Genomic DNA, 21,161 nt, shown 5'->3' on the forward strand with positions numbered 1-21,161 from the left:
CAATTATTATTATTATTATTAAAAAAAAAATAAAGATTTTTAGTAAAATTAAAAATTTTTAATTAAGAAAACTGATTAAATTCATGATAAATTTTTTACAAAAAAACAAATTATATTTTTAGTTTTAAAAATTATGTTTTCAATAAAAAATTTTATTCAATCTCCCGAAAATTTTCTTCTAGAATAAAATAATTTTTTTCAGTGTAATTTTTTTTACTACTGCTGAAATTGACGAGTAAAATGCGTTAAATTTTTCCTTTCTCGCAAGAAACGATTGACCAAGACTCTAGACTAAACTTAAGACATAAAGCGATTTTAACATCTCAATACTAGGACGGTAAATTAATAACAGCACCTGCGCCTTAGAAAACTGCATAGTAAGGAAAGAGAGAGCTGAGACAAGAGATATAATGTATATTATATAGCTTACTGCGGCTTAACTAACACCGGTTATTATGCGTGCTTTTATTATCGTTAACTCACCTATAATAAGTGTTACTTGCAAAGCAACATGACTCCATTGAATGGGCATACTTAAAAGCCTCAACTTTAAATGCACCTATTCTGCGTACACATATTATTTATAATTAATAATTCTAATCCACATGCCACGCATCAACTTTTCAATCTATTTTCAGGCACACCACCTCTTTATCAGGTGTTTTTAACTCACAGCAACTTAATAAATAACGAGAAATAAATTATATGCCTCTATTGATTTTCAGTTTAGTCAATTCCCGTAATTTAATATACCAAATGGTAATTTTATTTTACACTGGAAAAATTTTATCACACCATCGGCCTTTATTTTTATAATTTATTGCTAAAAATTCAGTATAATTTTTTCCTATAAAAATCCAAATTAATGATAATTTAATTCCACTCTTGAATAATTTTGATAATAACGTAGCATATTAATGAGCTCACACACTCACATACATACTCTAAATAAATTAAATTAAAAAAAAAAATTAAGACATCAAATAATATATGTTGTCGCAATCCAAATATTGATTAAAAAAACATTTGACTTTTTTTATTTTATCAAAATTCAAACTAAAGCATTTTAAATATACTTAAATATTATTTCCACACTATTAACCACCATATGTTTTTCTCAGTGAAACCCTGATTATACGCATATGCCACATACTCATAGCTCGTGCACGATTTTGTCAATGCAAATCCAAGTACATACGTTCGTTACGTAAATAGTGTCCATTACATACATACACGGGGAAAAATTAATTATACTACCTACTATACAAAAATAGTAACTCCTACTATCTAAAATGGTAATAAAATTAATTAGTGACAAAATAATAGGTGGTATCATTGACAATTGTAATAGTTACTATTAATGATGGTAAAGATTACTATCAAAAATAATAATTGTAATTATTATAAATTATAATTGCTATAATCGGAGATGGTAACTGTAACCATCTCAGATTGTAAAAATTCTGAAAGAAAAAATAATATAAATTTACTTAATTAAATCCTTTATTTAAATTTATTCAAATTTTTTTTTTGAAAATTTGATTTTTTTGAAGATTTAAAATTTTTTTTTTGAAATTTTAATTTTTTTTTATTGAAAATTTTGATTATTTGGAAATTTCAAATTTTTTTTTTTTAATTTGGCGTTGAAACTTGTTTCAGACAAATAAAAATTTAAATATAAATTCAATCCAAATTTAATCCCGATTTTTTGTGCACTACACTGCGCTATAACTGCTTTTAGTTAATTCAGAAATGCATCCACGCTAACGCAGATTCTTAATTTTTTAAATATTTTTTACTAGCTGAGATAGTAACTATTATTATGACTGATGGTAACTGCAACCATCAGGTTATATTAGGAATTACGATTTTAATAATAGTAGTAACTAGTTAAAATAATAAAAGCTACTATTACTGATTACCATCATAATAGTAATAGTTGCCATCAGGATGGTAACGACTACAATTCAGATGGTTTACATAATTATTTAAATAATATTTACTACTATCGAATTCAGTTAATAGATTTTACCATAACTAGATAATAAACTCTACTATAAAATTTTCTCTGTGTACATTTGACATGTGGACGATTGGTTATACTACATCAGCGCCGACATGGGTCAAGAAGCCGTCGCTCTACTTATATATCTCCAAGTAATATTTTTTAACTGCAATTGATACTTGAATATCATTTTCTCAAGATCCGATCCGCATGTTTGAGTCCCATATGTCCGATGAAATGACTTTAGTGGGACACGTGCCTGGTTGGTGACACACCGCTGATGAACCGTCCAAGAAAAGGCTCTTTTCACATACGCGTGACCAATTTCGAAACTCTAGCATATGCTTTTAATTTATTATTATATTGTAAAAAGTGCCATGAAAAAGAAAAAGAAATGGGAGAAAAGCATGCATGCATTTACACGTAAATAATGGTAAGGAATGACAATAAGAGAAGCTGGGTTGCTTAAAAGATTGGTCTAAATTTGCAACACTGAAGTATCTCTTAATTGGCGAGAGAAGTGTCTATCCTTGGAGCGGTTGTTCATTTTCTTAATGTGTGTGGTCTATATCTTGCTCTTCTCTAAGGCATAGGAAGGTATTTTTATTCAACAACGACAACGCTAGTGTTAAACGACTGACGAAAAGCAAAGGACACCGAACAGAAAATAAAAAATTGTGATAGTAAGAGCAGACACTGTTACTGCTGATGACAAAGACCGGCACCTACTCCAACTTATTTAGAATGAGAGACGGCGAATAAATAACAGTGGAGGTTCAAGATGTAGAGAAGGATGATGATGATGATGAAGACGGAGAAAAGTCAGTGTGTGAAAATGCGTGGGACGTTATTTACGAGAATATTCAGAAGGCGCATAAGAATGTCATCATGAAAGATGCAACTGAATAGGAGTGCCGAAGGGAAAAAATATTTTCAGCTAATTTTAATGCTCAAATATCAAAACTCTAGACAAGTTATAAAGTTTTAATCATCAAGATTAGTGAACTCACTGCTATGCTCATGATTAGACTTTAAACAGATGGTGTGCTCGTAAGAATGATGGACCGGAGCAATAAAACACCCTAGCTTGGTGTTTTGGCCAAGACCACAGTCACGTGGCACCAGGCCATCTTCTCATGCTAGACTTTTGCTGGACTACACTTTAAAGTTAGTATTCTAGTTTATAGAATCTGTTTCTGAAGGATTTCAATTCTTCACCTGGTTGCCAAGATTCGAGCTGTTAACCAAAATTACGTGCCAAGTTTAATCTATAAAGATGCCTAATCTGTACTAATAAATGAAAAGCCGGTTTTTTTGTCCGGTTATACTGCGAAAACTACTGAATCGATCGGAATAATACTTATACCATAATAAGATGCAGCGTGTTTCGGAGAAGGTTTTAGTATATGATGTGGTGGTGATTACTTATTCGGAAGCTATATTTATTTGACGTAGAAATAATGAATTTTTATTGTAACTAAATTTATTATATTCGATTGCCATTTGTTCAAAATAAATTTTTTAATTCTATTGGTTATGTTTATAGGCAGATTTCTTCACTTATGAGACCTGCAATTTCTTTAACTGAAACTTTCAATGCTCATTACAAATTTTTTTTTTCATATCAATTATTATTGATTTTTGTAAGAAAGACACGGGATTGTTATAATGATTGCACATTGAAAGTTACAATGAATATTAGCTAGAATAATCACATGGATAAAAGGTGCATGCCAATTCGATAGAATTGGGAATCTGTGCAAGTCAAAACAATACTCTAATTAAATTCCAAGTCTCGATCTAAAAATGCAATTCTATAAAGCGCCCAGCGGAGCGGGCGATTAACAGCTAGTAGCTAAATATTTCGACTAACTTTTTCATGGGTTCAACTATAGTTGGAAAGTTGAGTGTCTTTATTGGGTATTAGGCACTTCAGAAAAGGGGTATGTAGTGGAGGCAATTCATAAGGACGGAATGACTTTCAAAATCTCCGAAGATGACTGGCGTTTTGTTAAAAAAAAGTGTTGATGATGCCTGGAGTACTATTGTCCAGGTCACAAGTGCATCAGCTAATAATAATTCATTGAAGAATAATGTATGCCGTATCCACACAATGCTGTTTCATACGAGTCATTTGTCGAGAGTCTGTAGTCTCTGTTCAGTATACAGGAAGACCACCTCACAAGTATCCTCATCATCTTGATCGTCATAAATTGAGCATACGTTTATATACCACAGATAAGAGACAAAACGTAAGACGTAAGATATATAGTAACTACTAATTGACGGTTAATAGCGAGTGAGTATGAGAAAGAGTTCGTAAAATAACCAGCATGTTGGTTGTTTTAGCATTGACATCCATCACTTAAACAATGACATAGTTTAGTCCCGTTAAGCTGTTATTTGCATTGTGGGCAAATGTATACTTATTGAGTAACTGGCAACTGGTATAAGAATAAGTTCGCGTGCTGCACTTAGTCGTCATGGCGATCCGCGAAAAGGAATAGAAGGTTATCGAGTTTAAATTACATAGAAACGTGAATTGAACGGAAAACGAGTAGGATAATAGCTAATAGCTGATAGTTAGCCATCCACGTGGCTCTGTTCTATTCTATAATTTGCCCTTGCCATTCTGATATATACTGTGCCGTTTACTGAAGAGAAGGCGGACCGCCACTCGACGTTTCAGCCTCAATTGCAATTGCGGCAAAACGTTGATACTTATTATTATTATATTACAAATACATATATAATATGTAATAACATATTGCAAAGAGGACCTTTAGTGGTTACAGATTTCTAACATGCCACATGCAAATGGAATCCACTTGTAACTCTGAGTTAGAATTCTGCGGTTGCGGTCAATAATAAAATCATCGTACTTTCAAAATTGGCTATTATTGAATAACCTAGTAATTAGCATTTACGCTCAACTGGGACTTAGTTATTTCGTAAGTCATTCACCAGATGTCTTTTCTGGCTAACAGACTTTTGTATAATTAAGTCGTTGATTAGCTTCAATAATAATTGAGGATATTTTATTGAAATTTATAAAGTTTGAATATAAGTCAATTAGCGATTAATATGATAAGTGTGCTGTCAACATTAATTCTAACAGATTGTCGTTGATAGTGCCTGAATTAATAGACGTGTATGCATACATTTATCCACGACTGTGCTTGTGGTTGTATATATTTAGTAATAAAGATAATAGCTTTTAACCATTACTGATTTAACATTCACCAATTTGCATTCCCGCACAACATTCTTGGTCACCAATATACGTCGTTATTACGGATGATGTATGATACCTTAGTTATAGTAGTAGTATAATTGTAATCGTCGGCTAACTACACTGTTGAGTAGTAGTCTACTGTATGCACGGGTTGACAATAAAAGACCAAACAGGAATAAAATAAATATTAAGAAATAGCTAGTAGCTGAGTTTAATAAGATTGAGATGCGGGTTGGCACGTAGCCTCTTTGGCACACGTTTTGTTCTATATATTCAGTATGGTGTGTGTGCCACCAAGACGGTTCATTAGCGCTGTCATTTTACATCATGTGTGGCTTGAATATATGTCTCGAAGACAAGTGGACGATGAAGAAGCTATTTGCAGCTTCAAGCTTCAAAAGTTTCGGTTGATAAATAACTTTTCAAAAAGGTTGCCTTACTACCAGATCCAGCTCACTTATTATTTAGAAATATTCACAACTTATTCTGCTGGTAGTTCATAGTTGGAACACGCTCAAGATTCATATTTTCCGAACTAATTTATCTGTCAAGAATGGAATCAGGAAATAGCATTGCTAGAATGCCTCATGCAGTTATATGATAACAATCATAATCATGATCATGATCTATCCTAGCTCACAATTTGGCGACACGGTCATAACTACTCGTCTCAAATTTTAACAACTATAAACTAACATATTAAACAACAAATAACTTACCAAGCTGATGAAGCTTCCCGCCAATAGATTGTTGAAGATGCCTATTGGACTGCTGTTGATGCTGATGAGCTTGCTGTTGTTGTTGACGTGAATCCCGTGCCATAATGGCAGCAATGCTGAAGTCCGTGGCACATTGCCGGTTGGAGTTACAATTACTGCTGCTACTGCTGTTGTTGTTATTCAAATTATTAAGGAGGCTACTGTTGGGCGACCTGGAGCTATCATCGCCTTCAGGACCGTCATCTCTCGCAGGACATCTGTCAGGAATGACTCCGGGTGTCACAGAGACAGGAGTTGTCTCGGGTTCGCCGCATCGCGGCATTCTCCCGCCGTCGGCGCCACCCCCGAGAAGTGACTGTGATGAGTCCTCCTCGTCCTCCTCGCTGCCAGGACCCACCCCGCCGTAGGTAGTCAGGGTCAGTCCGTTTCTCTTCCTTGCAGCAATTCCTCGCGACTCCAGCAACATCACCTACACCCGCAGACACCACCAAAGTCCCCAGCTACACTGGTAACTATTTTGTTCCAGGTCACTGTCCTAATCTCCAATCACAAATCACAGATCCGTCAGTCAATTTCTAACTAATCACACCAAGTCCTTCAATAAAACTTCAATTCACTTCCACTAACGAATACTTGAGCTAATTTAATCTTCCGAGTTAAAAACACTAATCGAGGCGCACACCAAGGACCATAGCTCCTCTATCAGTCTGAAGGGTCATAAGCACAAAGTGGATGCAGCAGCTAGGTTCTGATGATCACTCATCAACAAACTGAGCATCCTCACCAGGTATCCTTATCAAAAAGGCCGCACTACCGCCTACTATCACTTCGAAACGTTATCAAGCACTGATGGGTAGCAAACTGAGCAACATGGAGCAAGGTTGGTGATCAGGCGGCCCCAGGCTTGTTATCAGTGTGTGTGAGTGACGTGTGTAAGTGAGCCAACGAGACCGGTCAGACATTAAATAGCAAGAAGAGCAAGATGTGTTCAAAAAATCGTGAGTGTGAATGGGGTGGATCGAACCGTGAACGCGCGGACAGACGATCGGTTGGACCGAGTAACAGACCGGTTGCCTGACAGACTGACCTGCGCCGCTTACGGGATGGCTCGCACTCACATCCGCCCCCCGCGTTTCTTTCCTACCCTTCTTTCCCACTCTGAACCGACTCGACGACATCAACGAGAACGTATTACTCGGGTACTGACTCTGGGCGTTGTCACTCGAGACTCCGCCCACTGGGCCCCACCAGCCGGACACGCCCCCAAAAGATACCCAGGTCGTTATTGCTTGATCCGCAGGCTGTCAGAACGCCTCTTCACCAACACCAGGACTGTCTTTATTCAACACAAGCCCATTATCTTTATCGTGGTCGTTTACCACCACCAAAAGCGATGCCACCCCGTTGGAAGGGACGGCGTCTACGTGCGAACGTTCACGGGTGGCGACCCTCGTCTCTCTTCTGTCCTGGTTACTCTGATGTTGCCAAGCTGAGATACCCAGGCAACACCTTTTTTTATCGAAACATCACCTTTCTCTCCTTAGTCTCCGCGTCGTCGTACTCCTCTTGGTAGTCGTCAGATGAAGCCTGTGGTGTGAGCCACGGTTATAAGTGTGATGCACGGTACACCACCAGTATCATTCTCTCTGTCTTTTCCGAAAATAAACAACCACCTCTGAGAGAGACAGAATCTACTAATAGAGAGAGAGATGCTAAGGAAAACCAAGAAGGATTGGGGAGAAGAAAGAAGAGATGCTGTTATATACTCAATATTATGGTCTCGTACGCGCCATCTAAACCTACAATAAGCGGTGCCAGTTCACCCAGAGCCAGCTGCCATTTTTTCTTCCCAAAGGGATGTGCTGAAGAGGGAGCTGCCACCAGAACCACCAGTTTCAGAGGTGGGAGGCTTTTGCTGACAGCACTCTGGACCCGGAGCAGACCGGTCCGAGTCCCCTCACTCTTCTCCCCTTTTCTTTGCTGATACTTGGTTTATATCAGCCCTGATATGGTATGGGCTCCATCTCCGGCCCTCCAGGTCCTCGTTCAGTGGCCTCAACAGCTAAGCCACCAGCTTTCAAAAAGGTACCGTTTCATTGTTTTGCCGTCGACCGTCGGAAACTTGGCCCGCGGATCACTTCTCAGGTCTCGGGTGTGAGAATGGGCGGAGGCCTTATCAACAGCGGGGGCGGCCGGCATTGGGTGGGTGGAGTGCGATATTGTATTAACGAGCCTTCTGGTGGGAGAAAGATGGACGACGCTAATAGAACTAAGTAGAAGTGGATGGACGATCCGATAGGGCTTTTTATCATTTTGATAATGTGGGTGGGGAGGGGACAGCAAGTACTAGAGACTACTTGCTATTTTCTATGAGCTGTAGGAGGGAAAATTCGCAGGTCAATATTATAAACAATGCCTTTGTACTGCTGAGCACTTGACATTTTGAGCTTGAGTTTTTCTTGGTAAATTTTTTGTGAGGTCTTCTCATTCAGAGAAATTTTAAATTTTAAGGGTGTTCTGTGACAGTCGACACCTATCAGTCCAAACGAGTTGACTTTTAAGAGATTATATGTTGCCATTATTATTCCACCTCTTTTCTTCTGCTTTTCCGACGCCTTTGTTCATTATATTATGATGTAGATATATCGATGTGCATGTAGATGTATTGTTGAGGCTGGCGTACATTGTGATACTCCAGCGCTTCACTTCCTCACAACTTCTCCAAGGTTTTTATTGTTCTCATCGTTATTACTGCATATTCTCAAGGGGCTAAAATTGTAAATGCCTCGCCTCTCATCTTTACAAAAAAAAATCAGTCGTTCAAGTAATCTTAGTCTCATTCAACTCCTATGTTCCTCAAAGGAATAATGATTTTTTTTGTATAATTATAGAAATTTTAACTTTTAAAATATTCGCAATAATATGTAAGATGAATATTGAAAATCAGGAGTACATTTTCATACAAGATTATAGTTTGATTTTATGGAAAAGAAAGTACAGATAATTTTGAGCTAAGGATTTTGATTTTTTTTAATTTATGAATGATTGTCTTAGATTAAAAAATTTTATTCGACGTTAGAACTAATATTGACGTCAAGATTAATGTTTACATTCTTGCGTAAATAGTATACGTTTTATCTTTCCTATGTGTCATATTTTTGAGGTCGATGAAATTTTTGTGTTTGAATAAAAATACTAATGAGTGTAGCTGAAAAATATTGAACTTGACATTCCTAGTCGAAAAAATTAGACATAGATATAAAATAAAAGGTGAACCTTGATAACTTTTAATTTTATTTTGATGATTAGTTTTTGACAAATTTTGAATATTTTTAAAATTGAAGTCACGCGATTTGAATTTGTTCATTGAAAATAAAAATTCAAATCTGCAAAATTGAATTTTGATCCCATAATAATTTTTGTCTATTGTTCATAAAATTTCTTAATAAAAAAGAACTTTTGTTAAAAAATCAGGTAGATTGATGAATTTTTTGTTAATAAATTTCACGACAAAGTAATAGTCAGAAAATTAGAAAAATTTTAGGCCTTCAAAAGCAATAATTTGACGTTTGTATCAGTTAGACCTAACTATTTGAAACTCACGACTGAACAAGTCTCATTTAGGCCGTAATATTCCCGACTTAGAATTAAATGAGACTTGTCCAAAGTGTATCACTTTCCAAACTGAGGGCAAAATTAGGTTTTCTTCATGAACAGAAGATTCTACTGATCTCCAAAGTGAGGATTGTCTGATGTAACTTTACATTGAATGAGACCAAAATTCGGTGTTGTCCAAAGCACACAATGTAGAAAATTAAAGATACATTTTATTTATTGATTAGTTTAAATTTATTAATTATGTTGATGCAATACAAATTTGACACATACGTACAAAATATTTCCCACATACATCAATCTTAATATCATTCGTGTCTTCGAACATATACAATTTTCCACACTCACTTTTACAAAGATTATCTTATAAATAACAATCGTAATGTTATCGAACAATATTGTAGATTTCAAAAAACTATTTTCTCAAATTGTATTCCTTTCTGCGAATTGTTTCTTGCTGCACTTTGATGAGTCCATTCCATCAAAACAGTTCCAGAACACTTAGTATTATAATAACTTAATTGTTCCAGTGATTTAATCAACAGATGTTTTATCCAGTAACTCTTTATCATCTGCAAAGATTTTAATAATTAAATATAAAATATTTGAAATAATTCCCAAGTTTTTCCTAATTTTTCATCAATTAAACATCAAAATTGAAACTTACATTTCCATATTTAATATTAAAAACAAAGTACATCTTTATCTGTAATAAGGAAGTTATTGTACAATATACAAAACTATAAGCAGACAGATAATTTTTCACCTAGACAACTATTATTCGTAATAAATTTACAAAAAAAATTTCCTCCAGTAATATTCCTAGAATATAAATAATATATATGATGAATGGTGTCTCGTACTTCAACGGCTGACAATTATTATTACAGACATTTGCACGTGAACTAGAATTTCCCGGATGATCTAGCTCTCAACTTCTGAATGTATACATACATAGCAACAAGATATCTAGCATCAACACGAGATACGAATTACTCGTACGACCAGGATAAGAAGAAAAATATATATGGAGAGAAGATGATGGAGACTGCTGTCTGCACATCACTGAGTAAGCTTATATTAAAGTATATACACATAAATATAACATATAAAGATCCACGCTGTTTATATGTCACGTCGCTTTGAAGTGGTCTCCGGAGCGTCGTACTAAACATATATATCTTCGCCGCGTCTGCTCACGTTAATAGTCACTAGTCACATCCTACCTGATCATAATATGCACCAGCCATAATAATAAATGCTTCAAATGGCGTTATAATATCCTTAAAAAACACATACTTATACTCATACATACATTTACATGAAAAATATTTTTTATAAATGTATATGTATACAGGAGAATATGTAGAAATAAATAATGAACCGGAAGAGCGAGCAAGCGGCTCATCTTTGACGTTAATTCGCAAAACTTCAAATGTATGATTAATATACTGTGTTTTATGTTTTGAATTTTCATACTGCCGTAAAGTTACTACGGCTCAGCGAGTCTTGGACTCTGCGTTGGTCTGGACTAGTTTTATTACTTTTCTAAGTTAATTAGAGGCTTTTAAAATTTATACGAGTCTGACTGTTTTTATATATAAATATAAACATTTTTAGTTCCTTCGAAATGGAATTGTTTTATTTTTTATTAGATTTAATTGTGGAGTTCAAGATAAAAAAAAAAAGTTATTTTATAAATACTTATTTTCAATTTCTATTTTAGCGACAGAAAATAAAAAATTGACGGTCTCGGGTTCGAATCCAGGACGCGATTTTTTTTTTAATTTATTGATTACAAATTTATTTATTTATTTTTTAATTAATTAGAATTTGAACTTGTGGATGTTAATTATTTTAAATTAATTTTGAATTACTTGATGAATAAGCGAGAAATTCGTGACAATATTATGTTCATATGAATTTCTTGCATCACGGTTTATATAAATATCTGCACAGACATATATGAGACGGTGATTATAACTTACAACTTATAACTTTAGAGCTGATATAGACTGTTATTAGTAGGAGATATAAACTAAATATAAACAGACAACAGACGTGTGTATTATTAAACGTATTACGGTGCATCTAGATGATAGCGAATTACTCTGATTATAGGATAAATTATGAGATCAAGTGGGTATGTCTTTCTGGAAATAAATTTCGGTAAAATTTTCAGTTATTTCGTCACTGTTTAATCGAGTTGGTTTAATTTTCATTGAAATAAATTTATGAAAATTTTAATATTATTATAAAGTGTGAAAAAAATGTAAAATGAAATATTTAATAGTTGAAATTTATGATGAAAATAAATTAGCTAAGTTAAAGAGAAATTATAAGAAAAAATTTTTATCTTTTTTTTAAAAGTGTAATTTTTTAGTAAAAGGTTGAAAATAATAATATAACATCTTGTGTTACAAAAAATGAAGGATAAGTAATTTTTTTTTTTTTAATATGATAATTTACATGTACATCGGCTAATTTGAATTTTATTACATCCAGAAAAAAAAGGCAATCTCCTTGATTACATTTAATTATAATAATTAAAGAAATTGAAAGTATGAAAATTAAACAGATACCCTTTAATCGGAAAACGAATTATATAGTTAACAAATGTGATGATCATGAAAAATTAATTTCAATAAATAAATTATTTTTTTTTTAAATATCCATTAAGGATGTAAACATCGTGGGAAAAAGTATGATTGAGAATTTATATTTTTATAATAATTATTGTAGAGTATCATTATGTTATAAAATAGAATTTGTAATAAAAGAAATAATAATCATTGAATTATATTCATGAAAGAAAAAAAAATAAAGTTATTGTCAAAGAAATTTTGCAATAAAATCATTTATTTTGGACAAATTTTACACAGAAAAAAAACAATTCAATAATTACATTTAAAAGTCTAAATTTTGATTTTTAATTTTTTTAAATGTACTTCTATGTCAAAAACTTTTTTTTTTTATTTTTTCTTATCGGGAAAGCTAACTTTTAATATTTCATTTATTTTTTTTTTTGTACAAAAAAATTGAATTTAAAAATCAAAAAAAAATTTTTAAAAAATAAAGTTACAGTCAAAGAAACTTTGCGATAAAATCATTTTTTTCGGACAAATATTACACAGAAAAAAAAACTATTCAATAATTATTGTTTAAATTCTAAATTTTGATTTTTAATAATTTTTTAAATGTACTTTTGTATTAAAAACTTATTTTTTTATTTTTTTTGTCAAGGCAGCTAACTATTAATTTTTCATTTATTTTTTTTTTGTACGAAAAAATTGAATTTAATAATAAAAAAAAAATATTTTAAATAAGAAAGAAAGAGAAATTCTTTTGATCATATGTGTGACTAAATAATGGTAGATTAAAAACAAAACTTCTCGGCCATCTGGAGCTCACCGAAGCCGAAAGTGTGTCTTTTGCAGCTTACTTACAAAATGAGCTTGTTATGAATGTGTAATAACATCAGAGAGAACAAAATAAAAGCTAAAGAACTCTTTAGCGAACGAGGCTAAATCTTTTAAAGCTTTACACCCTCTCCTTCTCAATAACATCCTAAAACATATCCACCTCTTGTCTGGCATATTATATTATTTCGCTATAGCACAAAGCGGCCGGCATCAAAGGTTTCAGTATGTTTGGACTGTTGGGCTGTCACGCGAGCCTGTTTAGCTCACTACACATAATACTACAGCTTTACTCTACTCATTTCATTTCAAAGTTCTTTTTATTTACGTATTATCCCATTCCCACTACAAAATACATATCTAAACGCAAAACGAGACTGATGGCACGCGTGTCGATTCTTCATTTCTTCTCTATGATATATGTTTGTTTCCTTTTTTCCGTAAATCGTTTATTCACTTGTATTGCCTGCCCGTCCGAATCAACCCTTCCGGGCACGAAGATTCATAAATGCCGGCCGTTTACCTGATGCACCACCTTCTATCCTTTCTTCCTTAATCCTTAAGCATTACAACAGACGTAGACGTCAATCATTTTTTTAACAAGCTACTCTCCTATTGTTACACTTAATCATCCAGACACAATACATCTTATCTATACTGTGTTGCTTTGACTTTAGCTTTTAGAGTAATAAATGTTTTCTAAATGATTTTTTGCGTGTGCCAAAAATAATAAATTAACGATAATTTGACATCATTTCGGCAAAATGATTTGTCAGTCACGTTTTTTCATTTTGTTGCGAAATATTTTTACAACAGTTGCTAAGATACAATAATACTTACCTAAATACGTAATAAGGATCAGGTGAAAAGACCATCAATAAATTTAACACAATTATTCGTTATACGACGTTTCATCGGTTTTATTCCGACATTCTCAGGTATCTAGTTTGACAGACAAAATAATACAATCATTTAGAAAATTATTTAAAAAAATTATAAACAAACTAATATAAGTCAATACTATTACTGATTTGTAAATATCAGCAACTAACAATAAATAAATTAAATAAAAAATTACTTCGAATATTTTGTTAAAACATAGTCATACCAATAATCATTACAAATAAATTACAACAATACATGTGTACAAAATTCCTAAATATTCCTTACCTAAATATTCAATAATTATTTTTATTACAATTAAAAAACATTAAAAATTTATTTTCATTACTATTAAAACATTTTTCAAAGTTTCTAGTTCAAAAATTTAATTTTAAAATACTTGAAAAAATTCTTAGTATTTTTTTCTTAAAAGCAAAGGGGAAGACGAAGATTTAAAAAAAAATTTTGGAGCCTTATTGAACAAATTATCGAGAAAACAAATTATTGCTTTAAGTTAAACCAAAACTAGCCCTTTGACATAGCGGAGCCGTAGAGCCTGGGTTCGATTCCTGCAGAGGATTATTATTAAGAAAAAAATTTTTTTTCTTCTCTAATGTTTTTGTTATTTATTTTTGATAATTTTATTATATACTAAGGTAATTACAAAAATTGAAAGATGATAAAAATTCTAAATTTTTAAGTGATTTTTAATGAACTGTAATTCAGAGAAAAATGGTCGCTCAAAAAATTAAGAAGGAAGTAAATTGAACTTAAAAATTTTTTTAGCCCATTTTTTTTCCAAATTTTGACTCATTTAAAAAAAAATCAACGAATTTTATTCAATTTTTTTGGTAGTTTCATTTTAAAATATTTTAATAAAATTAAATTTTTCTTAATTTGAAAAAAATGAAAATTAAATTTTAAAAAATACCGAAATTAATATTACTAAAAAAAACAAAGAATTATATTAAAAATTTTTTGATCTATTTTTTTTCCAAATTTTGACATCTTAAAAAAAATCAACGAATTTTAATAAATTTTTTTTGTTATTTTATTATAAAACATTTCAATATAATTAAATTCTTTTTAATTTGGAAAAAAATTAAAACAAAATTTTGAAAAATATAAAAATTAAATTACTAAAAAAAAAAAAAAAGAATTATATTAAAATTTTTTAACCTATTTTTTTCCAAATTTTGACATCTTAAAAATAATCAACGGATTTTAATAAATTTTCTTGGTAATTTCATTATAAAAAATTTCAATATAATTCATGAATTATTGCAATTCTTCTTAATTTGAAAATAATGAAAATTATTGCCTTGGCATTAAATCATAAATAAATAAAAATAAATAAAATTAAATTAAAAAAAATACAGAAATTAATATTACAAAAAAAAAAAAAGAATTATATTAAAGATCTTGACTATTACACGCGTGATATATTTTTCTAAGCTTCCAGTAAAAAGTTTATAAAAAAATCTTAACAAGTCAGAGTTATCAAATCTATCGATCGAAAAAAATCCTGCAGACTCACGATGTCCGGGCGTTGTTGGATATTTTATTGAACCTATTATTTAACTCGAGCAAAAAATGTAAACCGAATAAAATATGTGGCTCTAAGCGACAGTAGGTGCAGCAGTTATATTACGGATAAGTGCCGCGTAACCGCGCGGCGATTTGTCCGGATCAGCGTCAAGCTAAGCAGATTATCGGAGCCCCTTCAAAACGAGGTAGCATGAAGTGACATCAAAGAAGAATACAGGATTCGACACGGGAGTTCGGTTGTCTGGTCCATCGGGAGCTGTGTTTGTAAATGAGTAAGTGTATTATCTATCTCGCCTTTAAAAAATATTTCATAACTATTTGTCTATTGTTATGTTACGTAGATAAAAAATCCCACGAGTTAACTCCCTTATAAACTCGTATCATAGACTGTAAATGACATCAGTGATCGGATATCGGTCACTCTTCTCATCTCATCGATATAAATCCCCTTCTACGAATGGGAATTGTCCTCCTTCAATCTCGGCAATTATTGACACGATACCGAGAAAAAATAAAAAAGAAACAAGTGTGTTGTTCACATTTCACAGGAGTCTCAACCAATCAAGATGAATCTTAACTTTTTCTACGTCAAAAATAAAAGACCAGTTTACGTTTATGAATTCTATAACCGTCACTAAGTCGATTCTTATCCTCTTCTCTATCCAGCTTATGCTTGTATTGATATATGTATATGTAACGCACATACATCATGTCTATTTGAAAAACTAATATTTTTTTTTCTTTAATTTGAGCTTTAAGTAGTCCTACATTAAGTGGATACATGATGAACTACTGCTGTGATATTATGAATGTTTCTGGTCCTTTGTTCGAAGAAAACCCCTTTCAAGATTAACCATCGCCGTATGGAGCCATACGGAATCCATTTTTTTTATTTACTTTCTCTAAAGTGACTATGTGGTTAATAGATTAAATTCCTAGGTAAATGTTTTCCTATTCAAGTTAATTTTACGGATTTGTTCTTCTATAATTTTAAAGTTGTTATTTGGAGCTTTAGCTATTAATCGAAATTTAATTTGTCATAGAAGTTTCAGAATATATTGATCGATAGATCATTTATTTATTTATTTTATTTATTGGATTTATATGCCAAGGCTTAAAACCGGATGGCAAATTGTACAATGTCTAGTATAATTAATGAATAATAACAAAAAGTGTAATTAAGTAATATAATAAGATGCGATACAATAACTTATATGACATATCAGTAACTTAAAACAAGCTAAACTGGAAATATTTAATAGATTTACAAATTGTTTCACGGAAAAAAGAAAACTCGAAAAATTACAGTTTGAAATAACATTTTTCTAAATTCAATTTTTTAATTTAATATTCAAAGCTTTCAATGTAAATATTACATTCTACAATGTAATTTTTATAAAGTCTGTAATAATTACAATCTGAAACTAATTTTTCCAGTTTTCATCACGAAGCGCCACGTTGCATTATATACTGTAATTTTTCGAGTTTTCTTTTTCCGAGTTGATACTTCAAGATTGAAAAAAAATTCGAACGCTTTATTTTTTAAACTCTCAAGGGAATAGGAGTTAATAATATCACTCGATAATTCTTGCCATAGACGAATACTGGATACAATAAAAGAGTGCTCAAAAGTAACAGTGGCGAAATTAGACGTTTTGAAAGAGATGTAGTTGTTCTTAGCTGCAAGCCGATCAGATAATGTTATTAAAAAATATTTTAAATAAAAAAAAGCTTTTTCAAAATAAAAAATTGGATTAATTTTTGGTGATAAGCCACATTTTAATTTAAAGGATCTTATGAGTAAAATTTGAATCAATTACTTATTAATTTACATTTTTATAAAATTGAACATTTTCCTTAACTTAAAGTCTTTGAAAATTTCAGTCAAATTTAATTTTTTTAGACTCAATCTTTCAATTTTTTACCTTTTTTTAGAAATTCAGCCATAAGGGTGTATCAAAAAAACTGGTAGTTTTTTTTTTTTTTTAAATGATCATTAAATTCTTCAAAAAAAGCTTCTTCAAAATAAAGAATTTGTCAAAATTAGAGCTCCTTATTTTGAAATTTAGAAGTTGCAAATCGAAATTTTCCATTTTCTATTTAAATAACATAATAAAAAATATTTTTTAAGTTCGAAATTTAATATCCAGTCTCACAAGTAATTTATAATTGAACACAATAAATATTTTTATAAAAAATTCAACGTTTTACAAGAAAATTCTCTTATAATTTTTCAATAAATTTACTTCTTTAAAAATTATACGATTATCTCAAAATATTTTTTAAAAGTTAATAAAAAATTCACATGACTATGATCAAACCCTTCAAGAATTTTATCTCTAATTGGGTTATTTTTTTATCATTATCCTAAAATGCAGACATAAAAATGTGCAAGCAATATAAAGATTCTATAAAAATTCGTTAAACATAAATATGAATGCAATCGGAATTGTTGAACGAAAGTCAATTAGGAGCGAAGGATCAAAACAGCTGAATTAATTCGCCGGCACGTTAAATTCCTTCAAGGGTTGCACTGTGTTAGTTAGTCTTCAGCATACTTGATACACATTTATACCTCTATATTTTCTATAGACGTTGCGGTTGGGGACGTGAGAGCCAGGACGGATTTCAAGGATTACTTAGTGTTGTGCTGAAGGAACTGAGTTTGAGTTTCGAGTGCCAACTGTGATGTTCTCGTCTCCCTTAAACCGTCCTGCTGTAACTATATACACATACAGATATACACCGACATTACTCCACAAAAGTTTCCGTTTAGGCCAGTAAATTTGTGGCACTTTTGCGGCCAAACAATTAAGTGGTCTTAAGTAAGAACCACCCTTGTCTTTCTGCTCCTCTGCCGGGTCTTATTTAATTCCCGCCTCTCTTTTCGGCCGGGTACACTTTTTCCGGCCTAAACTTCCAAATTAACAGCCATTAATAATCTAATTAATTTCCCCAATTTATTTAATAACTTTTTTTCTTCTTTTTCTTTACTAGAAATTTTTTTTAACGTCGAGAGAATTTTCTCTTCTCTTTCCACCCACTATTCTTCTCTGTTCAGATATTTCAGCCAATAAATCTATGATTGTTCGGATTTCCAAACGTCGAGCTCGTAAAATTAGCGGCAGACTTCCAGGTATATTTATAATTCTGTATGAATGTATGAAACGGAATAACGGCGTGATGGAAAGAGTGTGAGCGATTTACTGCGATTTTATTCACGCGGTTTCAAACACTCAAAACTCCCTTGCACAAGGTTACGATCGATCCATCATTTTAGTTTTGACGGGTTCGTTTGGTAAGTTGATCTCTCCACGCATATTTTTTTTGTCCAACGGGTTGTTTAGTTTTCGTGGATTTTAGTTTAGAGTTACATTGTTTTTATTGTTTTTTATCGGACAATGTCACTATTCATCTTTTTTTATTGCGATTTTTAAAACTAAACATCACATTTTTTTTTATTTTTTATTTTTTTATATTAAAAGTCATCACTTAACAATTTGGCAATATGAATTTTCATAAAGAATATTTTTCCTACAGAAAAAAATTTTTTTTTGTTAGTACAACATAAGACAAGTTGGGGTAACAAATCTTATAATACGATAACAAAATATAGATTTTAATAAATAATTTTTTATTGTATATCAGAACCCTTTAGTTGGTTTAACAAATCGGTTTGTTGAAGCAACAAAATTGTTTCAAAGGAATAACAAATATTTTTGTTGGTTTAAAAAAAATATTTTGTTGCAGTAACATAAATTAGTTAATTTGTATAACAAATTTTATTGTTCAAGTATACAGTAAAAAATTTTTCGTCATTGCGTGAAAAAATTTTGTGTTAATTATTTAACACTTTTTTGTGTAAATTAAACAATTTTTGTATTAATTTTCTTAATTCAACCCAAAAAAAGTGTTAAATACTTAACACAAATGGTATTATTCAAGTAGCTAAATCATTTTGTTAAAATAACTAATTGAGGAGCTGATTTTCAAAAGGGTATCTTTTCATGCTTTAAAAGAATAGTTTTTTTAACTTTTAAATATTAATTACTTCGCGAATCATAAAGATTTCTTAATGAAAATCGATTTGTAGCTTCATAACCGATAGCACTTTATAGCTAAATTAAAAAAGTTCAACAAAAATATTTATAACCGAAGATAACCAGTTTTTTGTCTCGATTAATCAAAAATGAAAAGATACCCTTTCGAAACTCAACTCCTTAATTATAATGGCCAGAAATTATTTTTTTTATGACAATAAATTGATTTTGTTAGAGCAAAAAATAAATTTTGTTATCAAAACAAAATTAGCTAAGTAATGCTAACGAAATAATTTTGTTGTAACAACAAACAGATTGATTTAGCGGTATTAAAAACTGATTTTGTTATTGCAACTTAGCTGATCTTGGTAAAAGAACTAATTAATTTATTCTTATAAATAAACTCATTTTTTACTATAATATATTTTTCTGAAATCCTGTATTTTGTTATTTTAACAAAATCATTTTTACGAGTGAGTTAAAAATTCTAATAAATTAATTCCCACCGGATCGAAATTTACCAAAGTTCAACACCGGAACATTGAACGTCACTTTACCCGAATTAATAAAATTATGTTTTGACAATGTCCTGAATTCAAAATAACTATTATAATCATGTTTACGGCATTGGCTTCCGACGGAGTATATAAAATCCGGCTACGAAAATTTCCAGTTAAATAATAATTAACTTCTAAATTTATAGAGAGTTTTTTTTATTACAAATATCCAATAATTAAATTAAAAAGAGAAACAGTGATTTGAAAAAAAGCAACAATTTTTTTTAACACATGTCCCACTTATCAATTATTCTAAAATTTTCTATGTAAGAAAAAAAATTACTCGGTTCAACAAAAATAATTTCAACACTATTGTTACACAGCATAAATTTTTTGTTTCATTATTTTATAAAATTCTAATCAAAATAGCTGGTAAAAAGGTTAATGAGCAAAAAGTGGTTAAAATTTATCTGAGCTACGTAAAGTCATCGGCTAATAACACCGCCTTAAAAGGTAGAAAGCTTAGAATAAAAAAAGTACAATAAAAATTAGTAATTTCTAATCGGTATAAATTTCCGGTATTTTTATAAGTAAGAAAACATTGACCGGTAGGATAATGCGATTTTTTGTAAATGGATATTATTATTCTATAAGTTTATAAGGATGTTTTGTGTTTTTGTTGTTGCCGCGGCTCGAAAAATAGCAAAGAGCTTTGTAGTCTTTGTGAATGTACATATTCATTGGTGGTGTTGGTGTTGGTGTTGGTATGGAGGAAAGAAGGAATAAGTGTGAGCGAATATAAAGAAAAGAATATAATCTGTATAGAAAATACTTGTGTAGCTCTAAAGTGCAGTTGGGAACACGCCACGGCACGGTATCCCCCGGGATAAATATGATGTAAATAAATGATGAGGTGCCCTTAAGGGAGTAGATATTAGGTAGGGGTAAGAAGTGTTATGAAACATAATTAGCGGCCGCCGCCACTGACTCCCAATGATTACAGGGCGGTGAGCTAAAGTCACGGCGAAAGACCCAACGAAAGACGTCCATAAGAGAAAGAGATGATCAAATGCTACAAAACAAAATATTAAGAATATATATAATAATAATAATAATGATAATAAAACAAAATAAAATAAAATAAAATGAACAGTAGAAGATATAGATTTCCTGAGCCACTAAATATCTTTTTGCTGGTATG

The 21,161-nt window shown here is 31.3% G+C and overlaps 1 protein-coding gene across 2 annotated transcripts in view; it reads right to left on the reverse strand.

Annotated features, from left to right (window-relative positions):
- Positions 1-7,058, reverse strand: part of LOC123272784 (T-box transcription factor TBX20-like) — a 32,163-nt gene extending 25,105 nt beyond the window's left edge. For both annotated transcript variants that reach the window (XM_044739778.1, XM_044739777.1), the window contains exon 1: positions 5,960-7,058. In XM_044739778.1, the coding sequence (XP_044595713.1) occupies positions 5,960-6,425 (466 nt within the window). In that variant the 5' untranslated portion in view covers positions 6,426-7,058. The remainder of the gene's footprint in view (positions 1-5,959) is intronic.
- Between the last annotated feature and the right edge of the window lie 14,103 nt (positions 7,059-21,161).

Source organism: Cotesia glomerata, linkage group LG10, assembly GCF_020080835.1.
Source record: "Cotesia glomerata isolate CgM1 linkage group LG10, MPM_Cglom_v2.3, whole genome shotgun sequence".
Classification (NCBI taxonomy): domain Eukaryota; kingdom Metazoa; phylum Arthropoda; class Insecta; order Hymenoptera; family Braconidae; genus Cotesia; species Cotesia glomerata.